At 39.2% G+C, this 20,308-nt stretch overlaps 4 protein-coding genes across 6 annotated transcripts in view; 3 read left to right on the forward strand and 1 right to left on the reverse strand.

Moving 5' to 3' along the window:
- The window catches only part of LOC107591637 (elongation factor 1-alpha-like), a 10,843-nt gene extending 7,273 nt beyond the window's left edge, over window positions 1–3,570 (forward strand). For both annotated transcript variants that reach the window (XM_016280855.1, XM_016280854.1), the window contains exons 2-8: window positions 408–563; window positions 942–1,121; window positions 1,240–1,536; window positions 1,642–1,792; window positions 2,582–2,838; window positions 2,913–3,147; window positions 3,250–3,570. In XM_016280855.1, coding sequence (XP_016136341.1) covers window positions 420–563; window positions 942–1,121; window positions 1,240–1,536; window positions 1,642–1,792; window positions 2,582–2,838; window positions 2,913–3,147; window positions 3,250–3,374 — 1,389 coding nt within the window. In that variant the 5' untranslated portion in view covers window positions 408–419 and the 3' untranslated portion in view covers window positions 3,375–3,570. The remainder of the gene's footprint in view (window positions 1–407; window positions 564–941; window positions 1,122–1,239; window positions 1,537–1,641; window positions 1,793–2,581; window positions 2,839–2,912; window positions 3,148–3,249) is intronic.
- A 1,378-nt stretch (window positions 3,571–4,948) lies between these two features.
- LOC107591657 (cyclic GMP-AMP synthase-like) lies at window positions 4,949–7,665 on the forward strand. The gene is made up of 6 exons (XM_016280877.1): window positions 4,949–4,970; window positions 5,064–5,278; window positions 5,976–6,204; window positions 6,635–6,898; window positions 6,981–7,080; window positions 7,164–7,665. The coding sequence occupies exons 1-6, from the start codon at window positions 4,949–4,951 to the stop codon at window positions 7,663–7,665; spliced, it is 1,332 nt and encodes a 443-aa protein (XP_016136363.1).
- A 1,239-nt stretch (window positions 7,666–8,904) lies between these two features.
- LOC107591640 (60S ribosomal protein L11) lies at window positions 8,905–12,652 on the forward strand. Of its 2 annotated transcripts, none has more exons than XM_016280858.1 (6): window positions 8,905–8,983; window positions 9,514–9,664; window positions 9,797–9,903; window positions 10,095–10,226; window positions 12,030–12,140; window positions 12,569–12,652. In XM_016280858.1, exons 1-6 carry the CDS (start codon window positions 8,978–8,980, stop codon window positions 12,596–12,598), a joined length of 537 nt encoding a protein of 178 aa, XP_016136344.1. In that variant the 5' UTR covers window positions 8,905–8,977; the 3' UTR covers window positions 12,599–12,652. The 2 variants fall into 2 exon arrangements, with proteins under 2 accessions (XP_016136344.1, XP_016136343.1); XM_016280857.1 differs by lacking the exons at window positions 12,030–12,140; window positions 12,569–12,652 and adding exons at window positions 11,160–11,270; window positions 11,392–11,478 and having other exon boundaries at window positions 8,914–8,983.
- Window positions 12,653–14,448: 1,796 nt separating this feature from the next.
- LOC107591641 (kelch-like protein 31) lies at window positions 14,449–20,045 on the reverse strand. The gene is made up of 6 exons (XM_016280859.1): window positions 19,853–20,045; window positions 17,208–17,938; window positions 16,514–16,860; window positions 15,969–16,268; window positions 15,488–15,663; window positions 14,449–15,210 (listed from the first exon to the last, which is right to left on the reverse strand). Exons 2-6 carry the CDS (start codon window positions 17,620–17,622, stop codon window positions 14,454–14,456), a joined length of 1,995 nt encoding a protein of 664 aa, XP_016136345.1. The 5' UTR covers window positions 17,623–17,938; window positions 19,853–20,045; the 3' UTR covers window positions 14,449–14,453.
- Window positions 20,046–20,308: the final 263 nt, after the last annotated feature.

Consider the following 20,308-nt stretch of genomic DNA (forward strand, 5'->3'; position numbering starts at 1 on the left):
GGGTTTACTGCGCATGCGCACATCAGTATTGCGTCCTTTTTCTCACGCTGAACAATTTTTAATGTATCTACATTACTGTAAGGGTAGATTTAGGGTTGGGGTAGGTGTAGACTTTGATAAAACACAATCTAATAGGTAGAAAAATATTTATTGTTGGGTTCCTGTAGCTGTATCCCTTCTAGTCCCAAACAGGAATATAACACAATTACTGTAAGGGTAGGTTTAGGGTTGGGGTAGGTGTAGACGTTGATAAACCATGATTTTACAGGTAACATTTTTTCGTTGTCAAATTGTACTACCCACTGTTTTAATGGGAGGTAGCAAAGTCTGACAGGGTAGCACAAATCGACAGAACACAGGATAATGTTTATGCTGGCGAAACTGAATCCAGCAATGTCTTTCCACAGTAAATTTACAAAATGGGTAAGGAAAAGATTCATATTAACATCGTGGTTATCGGCCACGTCGATTCTGGCAAGTCCACCACCACCGGACATCTCATCTACAAATGTGGAGGCATCGATAAGAGAACCATCGAGAAGTTTGAGAAAGAAGCCGCTGAGGTACTTCATCACAGCCCGGGTGACTTCCGATGACTAATGTATCTCGATGACAAGTATATTCTGGGCGTGTCTTTTTAAACACCATGTGTTGTGCGCGACATCTACAGTCTAGCTGTATTGGGATCACCCTGTTCTAAATGCCCAAACTGAGCATATACGCTTGCAATTTTGTTAGAATATAAGCATTTATGAAATGTAGAGAATTATGATAATTAAAACAGTCCCATTAATGCATCACGTATAGATGTTATGTTTGAAAAGATGTTAAACTAATCTAAGCTATTTCTATATTACTATATTTTATTTATATTTGATCATTTTGTCCATTTGGTCTCACAAACATCTCAAATATGCTTTGGAATATTTCTCTGAATCAAGATGGGCAAGGGCTCCTTCAAGTATGCCTGGGTGTTGGACAAACTGAAGGCCGAGCGGGAGCGTGGTATCACCATTGATATTTCTCTCTGGAAATTTGAGACTAGCAAGTACTATGTCACTATCATTGATGCCCCTGGGCACAGAGACTTCATCAAGAACATGATCACTGGTACCTCTCAGGTAGGAGTGTTTTTGTATTTCAACAAATCTATCACAGGTTACTGTGCATAATGATTTTTGTTGTTGCATTATTATTGTTTAAATTTTAAATGTGGTGATTTTTTTTCATTCCTCCTAGGCTGACTGTGCCGTGCTGATTGTCGCTGCCGGTGTTGGTGAGTTCGAGGCCGGTATCTCCAAGAACGGACAGACCCGTGAGCATGCCCTGCTTGCCTACACCCTGGGAGTCAAACAGCTTATTGTTGGAGTCAACAAGATGGACTCCACCGAGCCCCCCTACAGCCAGAAGCGTTTTGAGGAAATCACCAAGGAAGTCAGCGCCTACATTAAGAAGATCGGCTACAACCCTGCCACTGTTGCCTTCGTCCCAATTTCCGGATGGCATGGGGACAACATGCTGGAGCCCAGCACAAACGTCAGCATCTGCTTTTTTTCTGGGCTGTGGATGGTTTTTTTTTAGGGTTTGTGATCATTGCGATTGTTCGTGCTTTTTGTTTTGTATTTTGTTTATGGATAATAGATGAGCTGGTTCAAAGGATGGAAAATTGAGAGGAAGGAAGGTGCTGCCAGTGGCGTTACTCTTCTCGAGGCCCTGGACTCCATCCTACCTCCCAGTCGGCCCTTTGACAAGCCTCTTCGTTTGCCTCTGCAGGATGTGTATAAGATTGGAGGTGAGCATTTACCACCATCCAGGATTATTCTAGATTTGAATTTTAAATTAATTAATTTTTTGATGTATTTAAATGTCTTTACTTGTCTTTGGTGTTGAATTTGTAGTTTTCTTTTTAGCTTGTTTTCTAGTTTCATTTTTAGTTATTACATCAGTTTTAGTATTTTAGGGCTGCCATAGTTAATGCAGCAACTGGTAGAAGTCAAAAATGCTTAAATGTTCTCAGTACAGTCTAGTGTTATTGCTAGAGCAGTGATTCTCAAACAGGGCCTAAGAAAACTTCCAAAAGGCATCAAGATGACAAAATAAGACAAAACAAACATTAAAAAGCTACATAAGCTATACTATATTTCTTGTTTTTTTTGTGTTTTTTTTGAAGAACCTTGAATACCTGTAAATACGAGAGACTCATTTTATAAGTGTGATTTCTAGACCTCGAGAAGTCGTGTAAATGAATAAAATCTTAAAACTCCACGGGCAATACAGTAAATCATAAAACAGCATTTTAATGTTTAATGAAGACAGTTTGTAAAAGCTTCAAATTATAAAGTATATCATAAAAATAATTTGCAGACTGTTTAGTTTATTTTAGTTAATTTGGGAGTAATGAAATTTAATTTTATGTCAGCATTTTTATTTTCATTTCACTTAACGAAAGTGTTTACTTTTAGTTTTAGTTTTCGTTAACAATAACAATATGGCCTCCAACCTCATTCACAAATTTCTCTAATGAGAAACCATAAATGTTATGTAGTTTGTCACTCAAATATTCTCTGCATGTTTCTCTCAGGTATTGGAACTGTGCCTGTTGGACGTGTTGAGACTGGAACTCTGAAGGCTGGTATGGTTGTGACCTTTGCCCCTGCTAACGTGACCACTGAGGTCAAGTCTGTTGAGATGCACCATGAGTCTCTTGCCGAGGCTCTCCCCGGTGACAATGTTGGCTTTAACGTTAAGAACGTGTCTGTCAAGGACATCCGCCGTGGTAACGTGGCTGGAGACAGCAAGAACGACCCCCCTCAGGCGGCTGCAAACTTCACAGCTCAGGTTAGATATAAATAATAGAATGTTATCTGCATGATCTTCGTAATATCAGGTACTTTATCATCTCTTTTTCGTAGGTCATCATCCTGAACCACCCTGGTCAGATCTCTCAGGGCTATGCCCCAGTGCTGGACTGCCACACTGCTCACATTGCCTGCAAGTTTGCTGAGCTCAAGGAGAAGATTGACCGTCGTTCTGGTAAGAAACTTGAGGACAACCCCAAGGCTCTCAAATCAGGAGATGCTGCCATTGTTGAGATGATCCCTGGCAAGCCCATGTGTGTGGAGAGCTTCTCTCAGTACCCACCACTGGGTAAGTATCATCATTTATGTTGCCATATACATTATACACGCAACATTAATTAAATGTTCTGCTTTAATTTGAACTCCCTACCATCCCACTATTAACTTTCAGGTCGTTTTGCTGTGCGTGACATGAGGCAGACTGTTGCTGTTGGTGTCATCAAGGCCGTTGACAAGAAAGCCTCCGCTGGTGGCAAGGTGACCAAGTCTGCTCAGAAGGCTGCCAAAACCAAATGAATCGTCCCGTCAGACACCCAGCAATCCTCACTGACATCCTACACTGCAATGTCTCAAAACCTGAGCACGGTTTTAAAGGACTGGCTTATGTTGATAAAAACCCACCGTAAAAGCTTCAGAAGGAAAGGAGGCAACCATGTATTTCTGAACACCTTAGGAGAAAACGATTAGAAAAATAAACAATGATCATTCATCAGTTTGTGCCATTATTCTTTCTTATCAAAGTCAAAGCATTATGAATGGGTTTTATTTTAAGTGTTTTCATGAATAGATTCGTTTTGAACATGATAAATATAATTAAGATTTTTTTTTTAAATTGTGAATCTTTCATTATCGTTATTATTATATTATTATATAGTTGACTAAAACTAACACTAATAGAAATAAAGCTAAAAGAAAAATATATTGCTTTGCCAACTAACTGAAATAAGGTTTAAACTGAACTACTTTCATGAATAGATTCGTTTTGAACATGATAAATATAATTAAGATTTTTTTTTTAATTGTGAATCTTTCATTATCGTTATTATTATATTATTATATAGTTGACTAAAACTATCACTAATAGAAATAAAGCTAAAAGAAAAATATATTGCTTTGCCAACTAACTGAAATTCCATTTGCATGGAACAGCCATCGTTCAAATGCATTTCAATTGTTTGCCATCTATAGAAAGATGCTTTTAAAACCACTAAAGTTTAACATTATATACTTTGTTCAGCACATTACAAAAGACTAAGGCCTTTGTACATGAAGACAGTGCTTTCAGCTGATACAGTACATCTGTACACACTCCTCCTGAGTGACACCTGCTGTCACACAAGAATGTAGCAGGTAAACATCAGGCAGAGATCTGTTCCTTAAGTTTCGGTTTTACATCACTGGAACACAGTCACACCCTGAACCTTTTACTGTAAAGTGAAAGATTAACTTATGTGGCGAATAGGAGCTTAGAATCAATATCCACTTGTGCTGTATCTCTGTGTTAATAGATCATATTCTCTAGACCAGGAAGTGGGTAAGTCTGGATTCATGCATATCATTGAGTAGCACGCTTGTGAAAATTTAGATAAATGTTGAACATTTTGGTTTTACAATATGTCACGAAGTTAACTAGCTTAAACAGTCCTGTAAGTTTTAATGAGTGCTGTGCAATTTTTCTGTTCTTGATGCAAACTACACATATAAATACATCAAAACATCCCTGATGCCTGTTTTGAAATGCCTGTTTTTAGCAGTTTATAATTTCTTTTATTTTCTATTTCTTTTTTAGTTCTTACGGTTTCAGTGAAAGCTTTAAAACAGGTTGTAAAGCTCTAAGGCGTTACACAATTGTCTGTAAAACAATAATGATGTCAGCAAGGATTAAAAACTAACACTGAGTTGCTACTCTGTGTTTTTTTATTTTTATAGATTATTATTATTATTTTATCCATGAGAAATAAACACATCTAGCACATTTCCATACATAATTAATTTGCATTTATACTGCATTCAGATTTTAGGCTGGATTGAGCATCACAACGGAGGATCAAACTCTGTATATCTGACCTTGGGTTTTTCACAGCTTTATTATGGACAGTCAAAGGAGATCAAGTAATGAGGAGTGTCTTTACTATGTTGCTCTTTGAGTTATTGTTTGCATCTATAGATAAGCATTATACTTATACTTGTTCTGTTATCATAAAGTTGGAGATGATTCTTCCATTTCACCTGAGCTTGAACGCTTGATCAGACAGAGAGGTCAAGATCTACGGCTGCGTAAGCTTGACCAACAGAATGCTGTGAAGATAGTAAATCATCTGATTGATAGCCTGCTGGAATTCCTGAAGAATAATGATGATCAGCCCTTCTTCAGGGAGGTCTCAGTTCTCACCAGTGGCAGCTATTATGAGATGGTGAAGGTAAGAACTTTGAATGATAATACTGAGAGAAATCAGCAAGTAGTGTCAAATAGAGTTGCTCAAGTTTGTATCGGATATTGCCTGGAATTAATATACACTACTGTTTAAAGGTTTGGAGTTTTTTTTGAAAGCCTTTTTTTTCAATTCAAAAAGCTTGTATTAAATTGATGAAAAGTGACAGTAAAGACAATTGTTGTGTTACAAATTATTCCGTGATACAAATAATTTTATGTTTAACTGTTGAACTTTTTAATTCATTAAAGCACTTTAAAAAAAATCTATCATGGTTTCCACAAAAAACAAACAAACAAACAAAAACAGCACAACTGTTCAACAACATTGATAATAATAAGAAATGTTTCTTGAGCACGAAATCAACATATTAGAATGATTTCTGAAGGATCACGTGGCACTGAAGACTAGTAATGACTTCTGAAAATTCAGCTTTGCCATCACAGGAATAAATTACATTTTAAATATATTATGAAAACAGTTATTTTCTACTGTAATTATATTTCACAATAGTACTGTTTTTACTGTATTGTATTACTGTATATTTAATCAAACAAATGCAGCATTTGTGAGCATAAGAATCTTCTTTCAAAATCATTAAAAAAAGAATCATACCAACCTCAAACTTCTGAATGATGAATCATAAATGTTGGGAATAATGGAATGACACATTTTTCACCAACAGATCAACAAACCCAATGAGTTTGACATTATGCTAAAATTGAAAGTCCCAAGGCTTGTATTGTCAGAACTGGAAGAATATCAAGGACTGTTTTATAAGATAAATCTTTTCAAAGCCACACGAACTGAAATCCAGCACTTTCTTCTGGAAGATGAGCGAACCGTCTCAGCCACCAAAATCAAAGCAGAAATGCACCGCTTGGTCCGCAAATTCATTAACAACCATTTTCAAGGTGCGTTTTACTGATTTCTTACGATTTTTTTCTTACTGATTTTACTGTTTCTTAACACCATGTACACACATTATACACTACAATAAAAAAATTTGGGGTAACATTTTTTTTTATGGTTTTGAAAAGTATCTCTCATGCACACCAAGACTGCATATACGTATTTAAAAAATGAAATAAATACAATAAAAACAGTAATATTATGACATATTATTACCATTTAAAATAATAATATTTGAATATATTTTAAAATGTAATTTTGAATGAATTTTCAGCAGTCATTACTCCAGTCTTCAGTGTCACTTGATCCCTCAGAAATCATTCTAATATTCTGATTTGCTGCTCAAGAAAAAAATTCATAAATCTGACCCCAGACTTTAGACAGGTAGCGTACAGCTTTGAGATTGTTTGTGGTTCTGCTACCCGTTCACAGGTGAAGGTTGGGTGATACGCAGAAATCTAATAAATTCACCGGCGGTGACCCTTGAATTTAAGCCAAAAGAGAAAGTCGATGATGTGATGTCTGTAGACATCGTACCTACTCTTGAGGTGCCACAAGGTTGGCCACAAGCAGCACGGGCAGGGCTCAATATAGACAAATGGCTTGGAAAAAAATGTCGTCGCCAGTTTGTAAGTAAGGCTGTGTATTTCGTCCCCAAGAGGCCAAAAGGAAGAAACCTCAAAGATGATGCCAAAGGTATGCTGGCACAATCATTACAAAAACATTTCTTTCTTTCCTTAGCATATAAGGTTGATATATTTGAGGTACTTGTTTTCAGAGAGCTGGCGAATATCCTTCTCTCACATAGAAAAAGAGATGATGCAGTATCATGGAAATAAGAAGACGTGTTGTGAGAGTCATTCCAATAAGTGCTGTCGGTATGAACGAACACTCATGTTTATAGTAGGTTATGTTATAGAATAATATCACGATGCCCCTAACATTTTCCCTTCTTTCTTAGGAAACTTTGCATGCGGCTTCTGAAATGTGTGATTGAGGGGCTGAAGCTGCAGTATCCCAAAGAGCTTGAGCCTCTGTGTTCCTACCATGGGAAAACAGCCTTCTTCCACGTCCTTTCAGACAGAGTGCAAGATTCCCTTTGGTCTCCAAGCCAGCTGTCCGTCTCCTTCATGAAGCTCTTTGGATACTTTGAGCAATGTGCACTAAATGGTTCACTACCCCACTTCTTCGTTCGAGAGCATAATCTTTTCTCCCCACCTGCATTTCCCAAGAGAGCTCTTGTATTTCTGACTAATGCTTTGAGGGCGCAAAGAGAATTGGGACTCCCTGTTTTGAAGGTACCAAGTCCTACCTCTGCTCTTGTTCCTGACACTGATGCTGTGATGCACCCAATCAATGGCACAGACAGCATTGTTGCCTCTGACCGTTCTTTTAAGCATGTATATATATGCTTACTGGTTGTAATTATGTGTGTAGGAATCAAATGTGTATTTCAAAAATGAATGATTTTTTTTTTTTAGAATCCTCTCCAAATATGGAGAGGTAATCATTGTGCAATACAATATTATTTTAATGAAGATTATGCAAAAGATCATCCAGTAATGTCATATGCTTAAATTATTTTGTGTGTGTTTTATCAGAAATGTACAGCCAAAATCAGTGTTTGTAAACTCTCTTTTATATGGATCATTGTGAACTCTGAAAATAAACTTATCTGCAATTACATATCATATTTAACATATTTGATAAAAACATATTTGATTTCCATATTCTGAGAAATAAAACTGGAGAAAAAAAATAGTTCCCCTTTTTCACTGAGGAAACACAGTGTGCTTGCTTTCCTCAAAAAACAAAAAAAAACTTTATTATTTTAGTATCGTTTTGTAGTAGGACTACATATAGTACTTAAATACAGTGATATTATGAACTCTTCAGTAAATCAGAGAACAGACAACATATGTGAACTGGATTGAAGTCTGATTTCATAAACTTGTCTTAACAATTTAGACCTTAGTCAGGGTAGTGCCATGCTTAATTTTTGACAGGAATGAAAACAAGGGATAGAAGTACAGTCTGTTCAATAGATTTTATTGTTCTTTAACAACATTGTTCAGCTGACTGAATGTCTTTCTGGAAAAAAAAAAAACTTTCAGTGGACAAAAATTCCATAAAACAGTTTTGAAACAGTTGATCTGGGACGTTAAGTGCATGCCATTGTAAAGACTGATAGTCTATTCCTCGCAGCCTTGTTTTCATTTAATACGGTGTTTAAATTGACTAAGGCCAATGACCTAAAAGACAGCCCTCTCTGGATCTAAGTCAGAGTATGCAAATACTTTATAGATGTGTTTCTGATTTCTGAGTGGAAATTGCTTCTACACCATTTTTTTCCCGTATCATTTGTTACTCGAGTAAGTATCTAAATATCTAACTTTGCATTTTGACTATCCCAAGGCACAGTTCAATGGATTTGATAGAGTGAAATTGATTAAACTTGTAGGCTATTTCTGAATTTCTGAACAAAGTTGATTCAAATCAGAATTTCCTATGAGTCGACAGATAATTGTATCTTCTTTCCTATTACTGAAAAGTATTTTCCCTTCACCGACTTGTTCACTTATATTCCGAACTCTATGCAAACTTATAAGTGTCTCATATATCAAATCTTGCCTTCGACTCCAATTTTGGAGTCTTTAAAAATGACCGGAACTTCATCAGCGCAAAGCATGCTGGGCGGTGTAGTTCTGGGGACTGAAAACGCAGCATAAATACTCTGCGCCGGAAGTATATCGTCCTCTTCTAAAGTGATCAAACATGGCGGTGAGTACAGGAGAAATTGTGATCATGAAGAAGTATCATTAAAATCAACAAACATCTACTTGTTTGCATGCGATAATCACGTGAAGCATACCTTTATCAGTCCCTGTTGATGTGAAACACAGAATCAGGACCGTATTTGTGGCTAGAATGATTTGATGCGGTGGATATCGGCGTTAGATATTAAGAGTGCTGTTGCGCTGAGACGGCACGTCATTGACTAGCTTAAAGTTACTTGTGTACGCCGCTTCTGTGGAAACGACAGGGTCCGGATGAATAAACGGCAGCTCCGTCGTATGTAGTGTTCAGTATTAATAGTTTGTGGCTTATAATGCCATAGTAGTGGCTTTCCAAATGGTGGATATGTGCGGGCATGTTCATTGCGGACCCGTGGCTATATGTAGTAGTGTTTTGTTTGGCACCTCTGGTTTTATTTTTGGTACAGTTTTAGCATGAAATTGAGAGAGCTGGTGAGGTTTGAGAAGAATCCCCTTTCCTGACAGCTAATTATTGGGCTGTATGTCGTTATACAGGACCAGGGTGAGAAGAAGGAGAACCCCATGAGGGAGCTGCGCATCCGCAAGCTGTGCCTGAACATCTGTGTGGGTGAGAGTGGTGACAGACTGACCCGTGCTGCTAAGGTGCTGGAACAGCTGACAGGCCAGACTCCTGTCTTCTCCAAGGGTAGGTGGATCTTTTTATTTCTTGCTAGTGGTTGGAAATGATTGCACTCTGCTACATCTCATGAATGTGGATTTAAATTCATTGGTGTTTGTGAAGTTGTGCCGTGCATTAAGTGAAAATGTCTCCCACCAGCCCGCTACACTGTGCGATCCTTTGGTATCCGTAGAAATGAAAAGATTGCAGTCCACTGTACTGTCCGTGGAGCCAAGGCTGAGGAAATCCTGGAGAAGGGACTGAAGGTGAGAGGAATGTGTTTATGGAAATGGACTGCTTAGCATTTGGTGTGCTAAAATTAGCCAGAGCTATATCTCACTCATAGTCCATAGTGGGTTCTTTAAATGTCAAGTTTTGTTCATGGTTGTTGTATTGTTTATAAGCAGTTTTTTTTTTTTTTTTTTTTTTTTTCGTTTTTTTTTTTTTTTTTTTGCAGGTGCGCGAGTACGAGTTGAGAAAGAACAACTTCTCAGACACAGGAAACTTCGGCTTTGGTATCCAGGAACACATTGATTTGGGCATCAAGTACGACCCAAGCATTGGAATCTACGGCTTGGACTTTTATGTGGTGAGTTGCATTTTATTGATCCAAAAAGGTCACATTTATGTATCTATTTACATCGTTGTGGTTTATTTCCTGTTGGTTAAGGAGTTTTATTTTAAGTGATATTGTTCTGCCACTACACTTGCTCATATGAGTATCTATTTTTAATACCAACTGTACTGTAGGTGGTAAGGACTTTTCCCTTCCTGATAAGCTTTAGGCTGTCTGAAACTGAATTAAAGCAGTAAGCCTTAAGAAACTGATGTGCAGTGATTTTAGAACCGCTAACGTGGAACAGAGTACTAAAAACGGTAACACAAATTTAGTCATTTATTAGTGGTTAATTTAAAGGCTACATCAAATATTTTGCGTCGCCGTTTGCTCAAATAGCAAAAGAAACTCGACATAGTCTTTTCCACTGAAAACATGAGTGTTTTCAAGACTGTCAAAAAGAGGGGAAAACCGAGACAGTCAGAGGAGAAAACTGTCAAATTTAAATTTACTCCCATAGACAGTTTATAAGAAACACCTTCACAGATGTGGTAACTAATTTTTTGTAATTTGATGCAAATCTAATATAATGCAAAGAAAAGGGTTATAAATGTTATAAATTGACATAAAAAAAAAACATTTTGCAGTGTTGATGACTGCTAAAACATGTCATCACAATCTGTGAAAAGGGTCCATATAGTTCTTCACCGGTGTGTGGCAGAATGGTTCTCGAGCAACACAGATTTAAGTTCACAGTTGACTGTATATACAGTATCTTACAATGGCTTCAAAAGCAGCTCAGCCAATAAGTCCAGAATCATCCATATTATAACAGCTGTTTTACTAATGTGTGTCGGTTGTGGTGCAGTACAGATGAAAGCAATCACATCTTTTAACCTTAACCTCTAATTTCATGGTTATTTGGGCAACTATGAATAAGCAGTCGTAATTCTCTGTTTATTGTAGGTTCTTGGTAGACCTGGTTTCAGCATTGCTGACAAAAAGAGGAAGCAGGGCCGCATCGGTGCCAAGCACCGTATCTGCAAAGAGGAGGCAATGCGCTGGTTCCAACAGAAGGTGTTTAAATAGTTGATGCCTATGTTGATTCAGTTTCCAAACAGTCTATTTAAGCAAATGTACGAAAATTGTTCTCTATATTCCAGAATTTGCTTAAGCTTTTTTTTTCTTTTTCTTTCAGTATGATGGCATCATCCTCCCTGGCAAGTAAAGGACCACCTTTCCCCCCCCCAATTTGTAACAAACAAATAAAAGAAAAGCCCAAATATTATGCTGTCGATGTCTTTATTTGTGAAGTATAACACTGTTGTTGCTCACTTCACATGGTTTGTATTAGTGTGGCATGTGACCGTTATTAATGAAGTATATGAAATTACTTTTTTGTTGAGCTTTTTAGTAAGTTATTTTAAAGGGGTCATATGATGCTATTTTAAAGATCATTATTTGGTGTAACAGAATGTTGACATGCTTTAATGTCCAAAAAACATACATTATTTATCACAATCTGCGAAAAGGGTCCATATAGATCTTCACCAGTGTGTAGCAAAATGGTTCTCGAGCAACACAGATGCAGTTGTATAGCAATACTGATGTAATAAGGTCACAGGTGAACGTATATATGGAGTATTGTACAATGGCTTCAAAAGCAGCTCAGCTAATAAAGTCTGGAACTATCCATATTATAACAGATATTTTACTAATGTGTATCGGTTGTCGTGCAGTAAAGATGAAAGCAATCACATCTTTTAACCTTAACCTGTAATTTCATGGTTATTTGGGCAATTATGAATAACCAGTTTTAATCTGTGTTTACTGTAGGTTCTTGGCAGACCTGGTTTCAGCATTGCTGACAAGAAGAGGAAGCAGGGCCGCATCGGCGCCAAGCACCGTATCTGCAAAGAGGAGGCAATGCGCTGGTTCCAACAGAAGGTGTTTAAATAGCTGATACCTATGTTGATTCAGTTTCCAAACAGTCTATGTTCAAGCAAATGTATGAAAATGTAGCTAGCACAGCTGCTGGCCTTGTTTGCCGCCTCACACAGTGTACCAGTCTTCTCTTTAAATTTTAAAACTGATTTTGTTAGACAGACCTCCTTAATTTTCCAGGATGATTTGCTCTTTTTGCACTGGTAGCTTTAATATTGAGACATGCTATTTTCATGTCTTTAGAGTACCGTTTTAAATGATACATTATACTGTTGTTCAACAATGGCAACTGTAATATTGGTGAACCTTGTTTTAAAGTGTTTTTCAAGGCAGTTAAAATGTTTCTGTAAACATAGACTGTATTTGAGTGGATATTGTACTTGTTTTCTATATTCCTGAATTTACTTACACTTGCTTTGTTTGTCTTCCAGTATGATGGCGTCATCCTCCCTGGCAAGTAAAGGACCACATTTTCCCCCCCAATTTGTAACAAACAATTAAAAGAAAAGCCCAAATGTGATGCTGTCCATTTGTCTTTATTTGTTGAAGTACAACACTGGAGCGCTGGTGTTGCTCACTTCACATAGTTTGTAATTAGTGTTGGATGTGAAGATATCAATCAAGTATATGAAATATGACTTGTTTGTTGAATTTTTAGTAAGCCATTTTAAAACTTAAATTTTAGCTGTAGTTATTTTGGTGGTACAAATTTTAGGAAGAGTTTATCACTTCTTAATAGGCTTGGGTGTGACCTTTTTAAATCTAGAGACTTATGTGGTGGTTAAATGCTTTTAGAAGTGCCTGCATTTCATTACCAAGACACTAGTTTCTGACAGTTGAGGGCTGGTTCGTGATTGTTGCAGTGAATATTGCAAGGGAAAAAAGAGACATTTTATTTATTTATTTTTAACAAGTTTTATTCAATGAAATTCCAGAGCTCTATTACCAGACAGCACTCCAGGCTCTAATCTACATTTTCCATGTTATGCATTTATTTCCATTTGGTTATGTATTCAATTGTTGACATTTTGTTGGGTATTTTTACTGGTTCTTTTAGAAGGTTTTGTTTTATCATACCATTTATAGGTGTTTTGACCTCAACACAGGCAAGTAAAGACCCTTTAATATAACTTAAATACATAAAGGGGTTAAACGGGAACTATAGTAAGCATGATTTAAAATGTAAAAAATTCATAACCAGTCTTTAAAAATGTTGGATAATATGTGTGGTATTATGCACATTCTTTGGTGGGCAATATCAATAGTTTGGTGCCTAGTTGTGTGTCTGATGGGGGTATTGACTTTTGCATTGTACCTCTTTTCATATAAAATTTAAGTACCCCTGAACAACTTTTGCAGTTATTGGGTTTGGTTAAGAGAGAAAATGAAACTTGATTAAAAAACAACAACAAATAATGCGAGAAATAAACATTAATTCAGTACTACTAAATTAGCTTGGTGATAATCACAAAATTGTATTTTCAGTAAAACTGTATTGCTCAATTTCTAAAACTCATTTACATACTCATAAGAAAATACCTCTCTAAATTCCTTGCACTGCAGAGGCTCTTGTGAAAAGTACTTTTCACATTCTTTATACGTGGGCCCTAGGTAGTACCTTGTCTTTGAACTCCCTGTATACCTAATGCATCTTTGGAGTTTAAGAACAAGACTTTAAAACAAAGACTTCTGTGCTTTTCCCTTCATGTTGTTGTTATTTTTACATTCCATTTCACCTATACGTCTCTCTCTCTCTCTCGCTCTCTTTTTTTCTACACTCAACAATCTCTCGTTTCAACAGTTTCCCCCCCAGCTTTTCTTTCTCATGCAGTGTTATTCTGTGTCACACTGCTCTGATCTTCATGGGAAGGTGTGTTCCGGTGTCTACGGGATGTGTGACGTGGGGGCAAGGGAAGGGCACAGCAGGACACCCCCACAATGGGTTCCGGCAGGTCTTCCACTGTTGACCAGCTGTCAGTGCCTGGGTCATAGCGTTGGACTGCTGACTTGTAACGTTTCTCTGCTTCATTCCATCCGCCTAGCAGGTACAGGTGATCTCCCAGTGGAGACATACCAGCTGTGCTCACTCCCAGGGGCAGGGTGGCAACTCTGGTCCACTCCTTGCTCTCAGGGTTGAAGACCTCCATGGTCATCACATCAATCCGGACTCCGCCGGGACCAAGTTGGCTACCTCCTACCACGTACACCTTGTCACCTACTGTTGCAGAGCAGTGCCAGCCACGAGGTGTTTCCAACTCTCCCTGCTCGCTCCAAATGTCACTGTCAATGCTATAACAAATGACAAGCTTTTCTTTCTCATGCAGTGTTATTCTGTGTCACACTGCTCTGATCTTCATGGGAAGGTGTGTTCCGGTGTCTACGGGATGTGTGACGTGGGGGCAAGGGAAGGGCACAGCAGGACACCCCCACAATGGGTTCCGGCAGGTCTTCCACTGTTGACCAGCTGTCAGTGCCTGGGTCATAGCGTTGGACTGCTGACTTGTAACGTTTCTCTGCTTCATTCCATCCGCCTAGCAGGTACAGGTGATCTCCCAGTGGAGACATACCAGCTGTGCTCACTCCCAGGGGCAGGGTGGCAACTCTGGTCCACTCCTTGCTCTCAGGGTTGAAGACCTCCATGGTCATCACATCAATCCGGACTCCGCCGGGACCAAGTTGGCTACCTCCTACCACGTACACCTTGTCACCTACTGTTGCAGAGCAGTGCCAGCCACGAGGTGTTTCCAACTCTCCCTGCTCGCTCCAAATGTCACTGTCAATGCTATAACAAATGACAGAGCGAGAGTAAGCACAGTTAACATACCCACCAGTCACCAAGATGTCTCCCGACGGTAGGACGGCACTAGCATGGCAGCATCGTGGCATATCCATTGGCGTACGGAGTTGCCAAGTGTTGGTAGAGGGCTGGTAGCTCTCAATGGTGGCCAAGAGGCCATCAGTGTTGCGGCCACCAATGGCATACAGCCGTCCACCAGTGGCCACCAAACTGAAATGGGTACGTCGTTGGCGCATGCTGGTAAGATGCAGCCAAGTGTTGAAGCGAGGATCGTATCTGAGGATCAGAAGGTAATGCAGTCAAATCTGTGTATAAAATTTTAGACTTGGGGTATCCAATCCTGTTCTTGGAGGGCTACATTCCTGCAGAGTGACAACATGCCTGGAGCCACCTAATAATCCTGAAGCCCTTGACGAGCTAGTTAAGTTGTGTTTAATTAGGTTTGGGACTAACCTCTACAGGAAGGTGGGACTCCAGGAGCAAGATTTGACCACCCCAGTTTTAGACTGATTGATTGGGTCTACTGATGACTAAATGCTTTGTTATAACATACCTGCTAAGGGTGCCAACAGCATGTTTAGCCTGGTTTCTGGCATCATTTTGATCTTCTCCTCCTGCCACATACAGGAATCCATCCATCACAGCCACACACTGGTTGAAACTCTTTGCTGGCAGCTGAGTAAGATGACGCCATGTAGCCGTTCCCTCTCGCGGATCTCTCCAAAGCACCTTTGCACAGTAAAACGAAAGAATAAACAGCAATCAAAAGAAAAGAACAGATCAGGGAGTTTAGTCCTGCTCCTGGAGGACCACATTCGTGCACACAAAGTTTGACTCCAACCCTAATTAAACCAGAAACACCTAGCCAAGGTATTCAGGATTAGAAACTTTGAGGCTGGTGTGTTGGAGCAGGACAGAGGTAAACTCTGCTGAAAGGTGCTCCTCCAGGAGTAGAACTGGACAGCAATGAATCAAGAGTATTACGTGTCATGGACTTTGTCCAAAGGTTGTAAATTAATTTTTTCAATACATACCTCTCGACTTAGGGCACGCTCAGTTAGTGAAGGACGACCCCCAATGGTTAGAAGAGCAATCTGGCTTCCGCGGACCTTTGTGTGCCGTGACTGCAATGTGTTTTGCTGGTAGGGCAGCAAATGGTAGTTCATGGCATCCACCAGAAGACGATGACACCGAGGATCTAGCATCATACGTGCCACTGGCTGGATCTCACTAACCAGCTCACTGGCAGGGATGGTCTCAAAGCGCACATGAGACAGCAGTTCTGCGGCATGTTCTTGCCTCTTTGGGTCAAAGTCTAACCACTTCATTGCAATCTAGGTTCAAAGAAAAGTTAAAGTGAGTGATCTACGTTTAGTATCTAATTCAGTCTACTTTATAAATCGTGTTCATCCTGTACATATTTATAACCTTCTCACGACTCTAGTTGTATTTATTTTTACAGTATCTGCTGTGTTTGCAAACATATTTAGTTTTTGGGTCACCGTATAAATAGGACTTCCTAAGCTTTTGTGAAACCTTTATTCCTCTTGCTCTTACATCCTTCTTTCTTTACACTGACCTGAAAGGTGGTGACCTCCGAAGGAAGAGCTAGGTTGTCATCTTGGAGGAAAGATGTGATCTGCTCCAGGGTAAGTTGGCTGAATTGGGTTGTCTCAGAAAACTGGGCAAAATTCTCCAGAATGTAGCACCGGGCAGCCTCGCGGACAGGCATCAGGCCATATGCAGCGCCAATATTCCACACGTACACACAAGTGTGCGTATTCAGCTCAGCCATCAGGAAGTCCATGCACATCTGGAGAAGATGAGGGATTTGCAGGGTGCTGGCTGCAGACACAGTGCAGCCAATGGTGTACAGGGACATGTGCACACGGCCCAGGTAAGCAAACGTAATCACATTGGCAAGTCCTGAAGAAAAATATAATACATGTATGTTATGGTGTTTTAATTTTTATGGCTTAACCATAACTTCAGGCATGATTCCAGTTGCTTGGGTCACTCAAAAGATTGGGCAACTTTAAGAAATGCAGCTAGGTCAGTGGTCTTCAACCCTGCTCCTGGAGACATACTATTCTACAAATTTGAGTTCTAACCTGCTCCAACCCACCTGCCTGATTCAGGATAAGAACCAGAATTGTCCTGAATGGTTGCTTCAGGCGTGTTTGATGAGAGTTGGAGCTAAACTCTGCAGGACAGTAGGTCTCCAGCCGCACAAGTGAAAACCTCAGAGCAAGGTAATATCTTTTAAGGCTTACCGAGAGGTGAGAGGGTAGGAAGTTCCAGCCGTTTGAGTCCAGGATCCTTGGCCAGGACTTCACGAAGATACTGGCTGACTGAGGAAATGACTAGCTTGTGAACATCGAATGCCTTGGTTTTGCAGGCTATTTCCATGTCAGTGAGGAATCGTTCCTGTCTCATGCGGCTCAGCTCCTCCAGCAGAGCGGATCCATGCAGGGGGCGGGTGAGCTCACTGCCCAAGCCAAAACCTCTCTCCCCAGGTCTTATCACAGGGGGTGGCAAGGGCACCCCATTGAGCCGGTTCAGCTGCTCAACATTAAAAGGAAGCTCCAGCTTCTTAACACCAGGCTCTGGTACAACCACTCCACTCTCAACTGTTGTTGGTTCAGGAATGGGCTTCTTAGGGCGTGGTGACTTCTTCTTGGGAGCCATTATGATGTGTAGGCTGGTTATATGATAGCTTTTTAAAAGTCAGTTCAACAGATTTTCAAACCGACAGATTCTGTGCCGATAGTCACAATGACCCAATGACACCTGAACAGATTCACTTAAGCTTTATTTATTTATTTGTTTGTGTATTTTTGTGTTTCTTTAAAGGTTTTTACTGACAGACTGATTTTGAAGCTGTGACACTTTTACTGTATCACAAGAGCACAGATTAACCAAGATACTATATGGACAGACAGATGCACTACACTTGCAAACTAACAGTGGAGGAGTGTGATTGATCCACGTTAGCGTGCACCACCTGGGGAAAAAAAAACAGATTAAACTCAGTAGGTATGAGTTCAATAAATATCATATGCTTTATAATATCATGGTCAACATGGATGGGTTTACACTTGATCTCATCTCACTCTTTTACAATGGTAGGATATAAGGCTGATTGACAGGTGCATGTGGTCTTGTAGTGGAGTTTCCAAAAAGGATAGCCACAGTTATACTTTATTATAAGCAAGTTGAGTAGTTTCCAAGTAACATGCATGTTTTTGTATTCCAAATTAAAGGGAATTTTTAAAGTAAATTCCATAGTCTCTCTGTTGATATAAACACATAAAAACCTTACAGGACACTATATGCAGTTTTGTTACTAAATTTAATCATGGCTGTAATGTACATTTGTATTGACATCTGACTCTTATTACATGATTCAGCATTTAGTAGAGAATGTGTTTATTCTTATATCAGTAACCCCCTACCATTTGGCAGTTGTTATTGTTAAATATACATGCACAACTACCAGACACAAATATTTAGCCACATAGCTTATTACAGATCACAGCATGAATTATTATTTTTGCCCAGGTTGTTTGTAATCGTCCCATTTAAAATTTTTATTGTTTCAGAGAGGGGATTGGTTTGTTAAGCTTGCAAAACCAGATCAATGCAGACTCCTCATAAACAAACAAACAAACAAGCATGATTGAACTGTGTTAAACAGATGTCCTTGCATCTCTTCTAAAAATATTCTAAAGCCACATAGGAAGAATAGCAGGGGCTGTGCTGCTTAAATTACCCTCACACTGGCATCATTCCATTCCAAAAATTCGGTGCATTAAGTCTTAATATGAGCTACATTTCTTTCTTGATGATACATTAGATATCTAAATTATATGTTGCCTTCCATGATTTCATGACACTATCATTTGGATCGGATCCATAGTTTTCTGCAGACGTTTAAATGATTTCAGGAGTGTTGCAACATAGCAGTCATAAAGCACTAACACCACTGTCACCTCTTATATTACACCACGGCAGCTGCTGACCCTGCATGGTCTATGACACGCACACACAAAACCACAGCACATTTGCAGCTATTTAGAGCACAGAGAGGAAAATGCTTGAGGGGAAAAAAAAATCAATGACAGAAATAATCTTCAGGTTTGCAGTAGTTTGATAAAAGTTTCAGTGATGGTCGTACAACCATCTGACCCAGATAGCTCAATGAAAGCCATCTGGAGATCCTTTCAGGTTAATTGAATAATGATAGGTTCATGTTCTTTTATCTGATGCTGTAAGGAAGATTTCACAACACCCAATATGAAAAGGTGAGGGGTAAGCAGGGGGACAAGGACATTTCTATAAAGAGAAAGATAATAAGAGAGGATGAGAGGGTAAGAGGAGATGGGAAAGAAGCAGCTGTTACAAGTCAGTCCTAAAAGCTGAAGGCTTGGCTGTCTGTCTTCAGTCTAAAATGTAGTATTGTGGAAAGTCCGACTAAGTATTTGCGTGCCAACCTCCAACAAGTTACTCGCTCTGCATGCTATTTATAGAGTGAGAAACAATCTTCATGTTATTCTCTGTTTTTGACTCTGATGGGTCTGTTTAAATTTAGGCCACACCACATTGGGATGCCTTTGATAAGAAAGTCTACATTTGGATTGTGAAATGTCAGGGGTCAATAAACTCACATAAATTGAAACATGGCTATATGAAGTAAGCATGTCACATGATTCAAGCTTAGTAAGTCCAGAAAGCTTTTTTTTATTATTTTTTTAATATTTTAAATTAGGAGATGGTGAATCTAATTCATGCATTGGAAGTGTAAGCAATGTTCTGTTGCTTTTTAAAAATTCACGTCAATGTCTAATTTAATGTATATGTATTATTATGTCCTTATGCATTAATCAAAAGAAAGAAGAAGCACAGTCAGAATGTTTACCTCTACTTTATAGCTCTCTTCCAGCTCTTCTTCTTTGTCCTTCTTTGTTCTTTTACTCGATTTCTTTTAGTTCTTGAATCCACACAGTTTTCTTTCTCTCCTTGGTAATCGGTCTCTCACTGTTTGTCTCACTGTTTGTCTGTCTGTCTGTCTGTCAGAGCTCTGTTGGCAGCAGGAGTTAGTGGAAAAGATGAACCAACCACAGCTCTGCAACACAATCATACCAGTCCTCAACCCCACCTACATAACATTCTCCATATACAGTCATCCACTCCCCCCCCCCCCCAAAAAAACACTGTCCATATCCAGCTTGTCCTCTTAACACCAACCTGATAGGACACAGAAACTGTGTTATTCTTACAGCCAGGGCCGTAGCTGGGGTTTGCGGGGCCCCGGTGTGGTTTGTACATTTGGGCCCTGTTTGAAATAATGCAAATAGCACAAATAAATAAATAG

This window comes from Sinocyclocheilus grahami, unplaced genomic scaffold (assembly GCF_001515645.1).
Source record: "Sinocyclocheilus grahami isolate Dianchi unplaced genomic scaffold, SAMN03320097.WGS_v1.1 scaffold144.1, whole genome shotgun sequence".
Classification (NCBI taxonomy): Eukaryota; Metazoa; Chordata; class Actinopteri; order Cypriniformes; family Cyprinidae; genus Sinocyclocheilus; species Sinocyclocheilus grahami.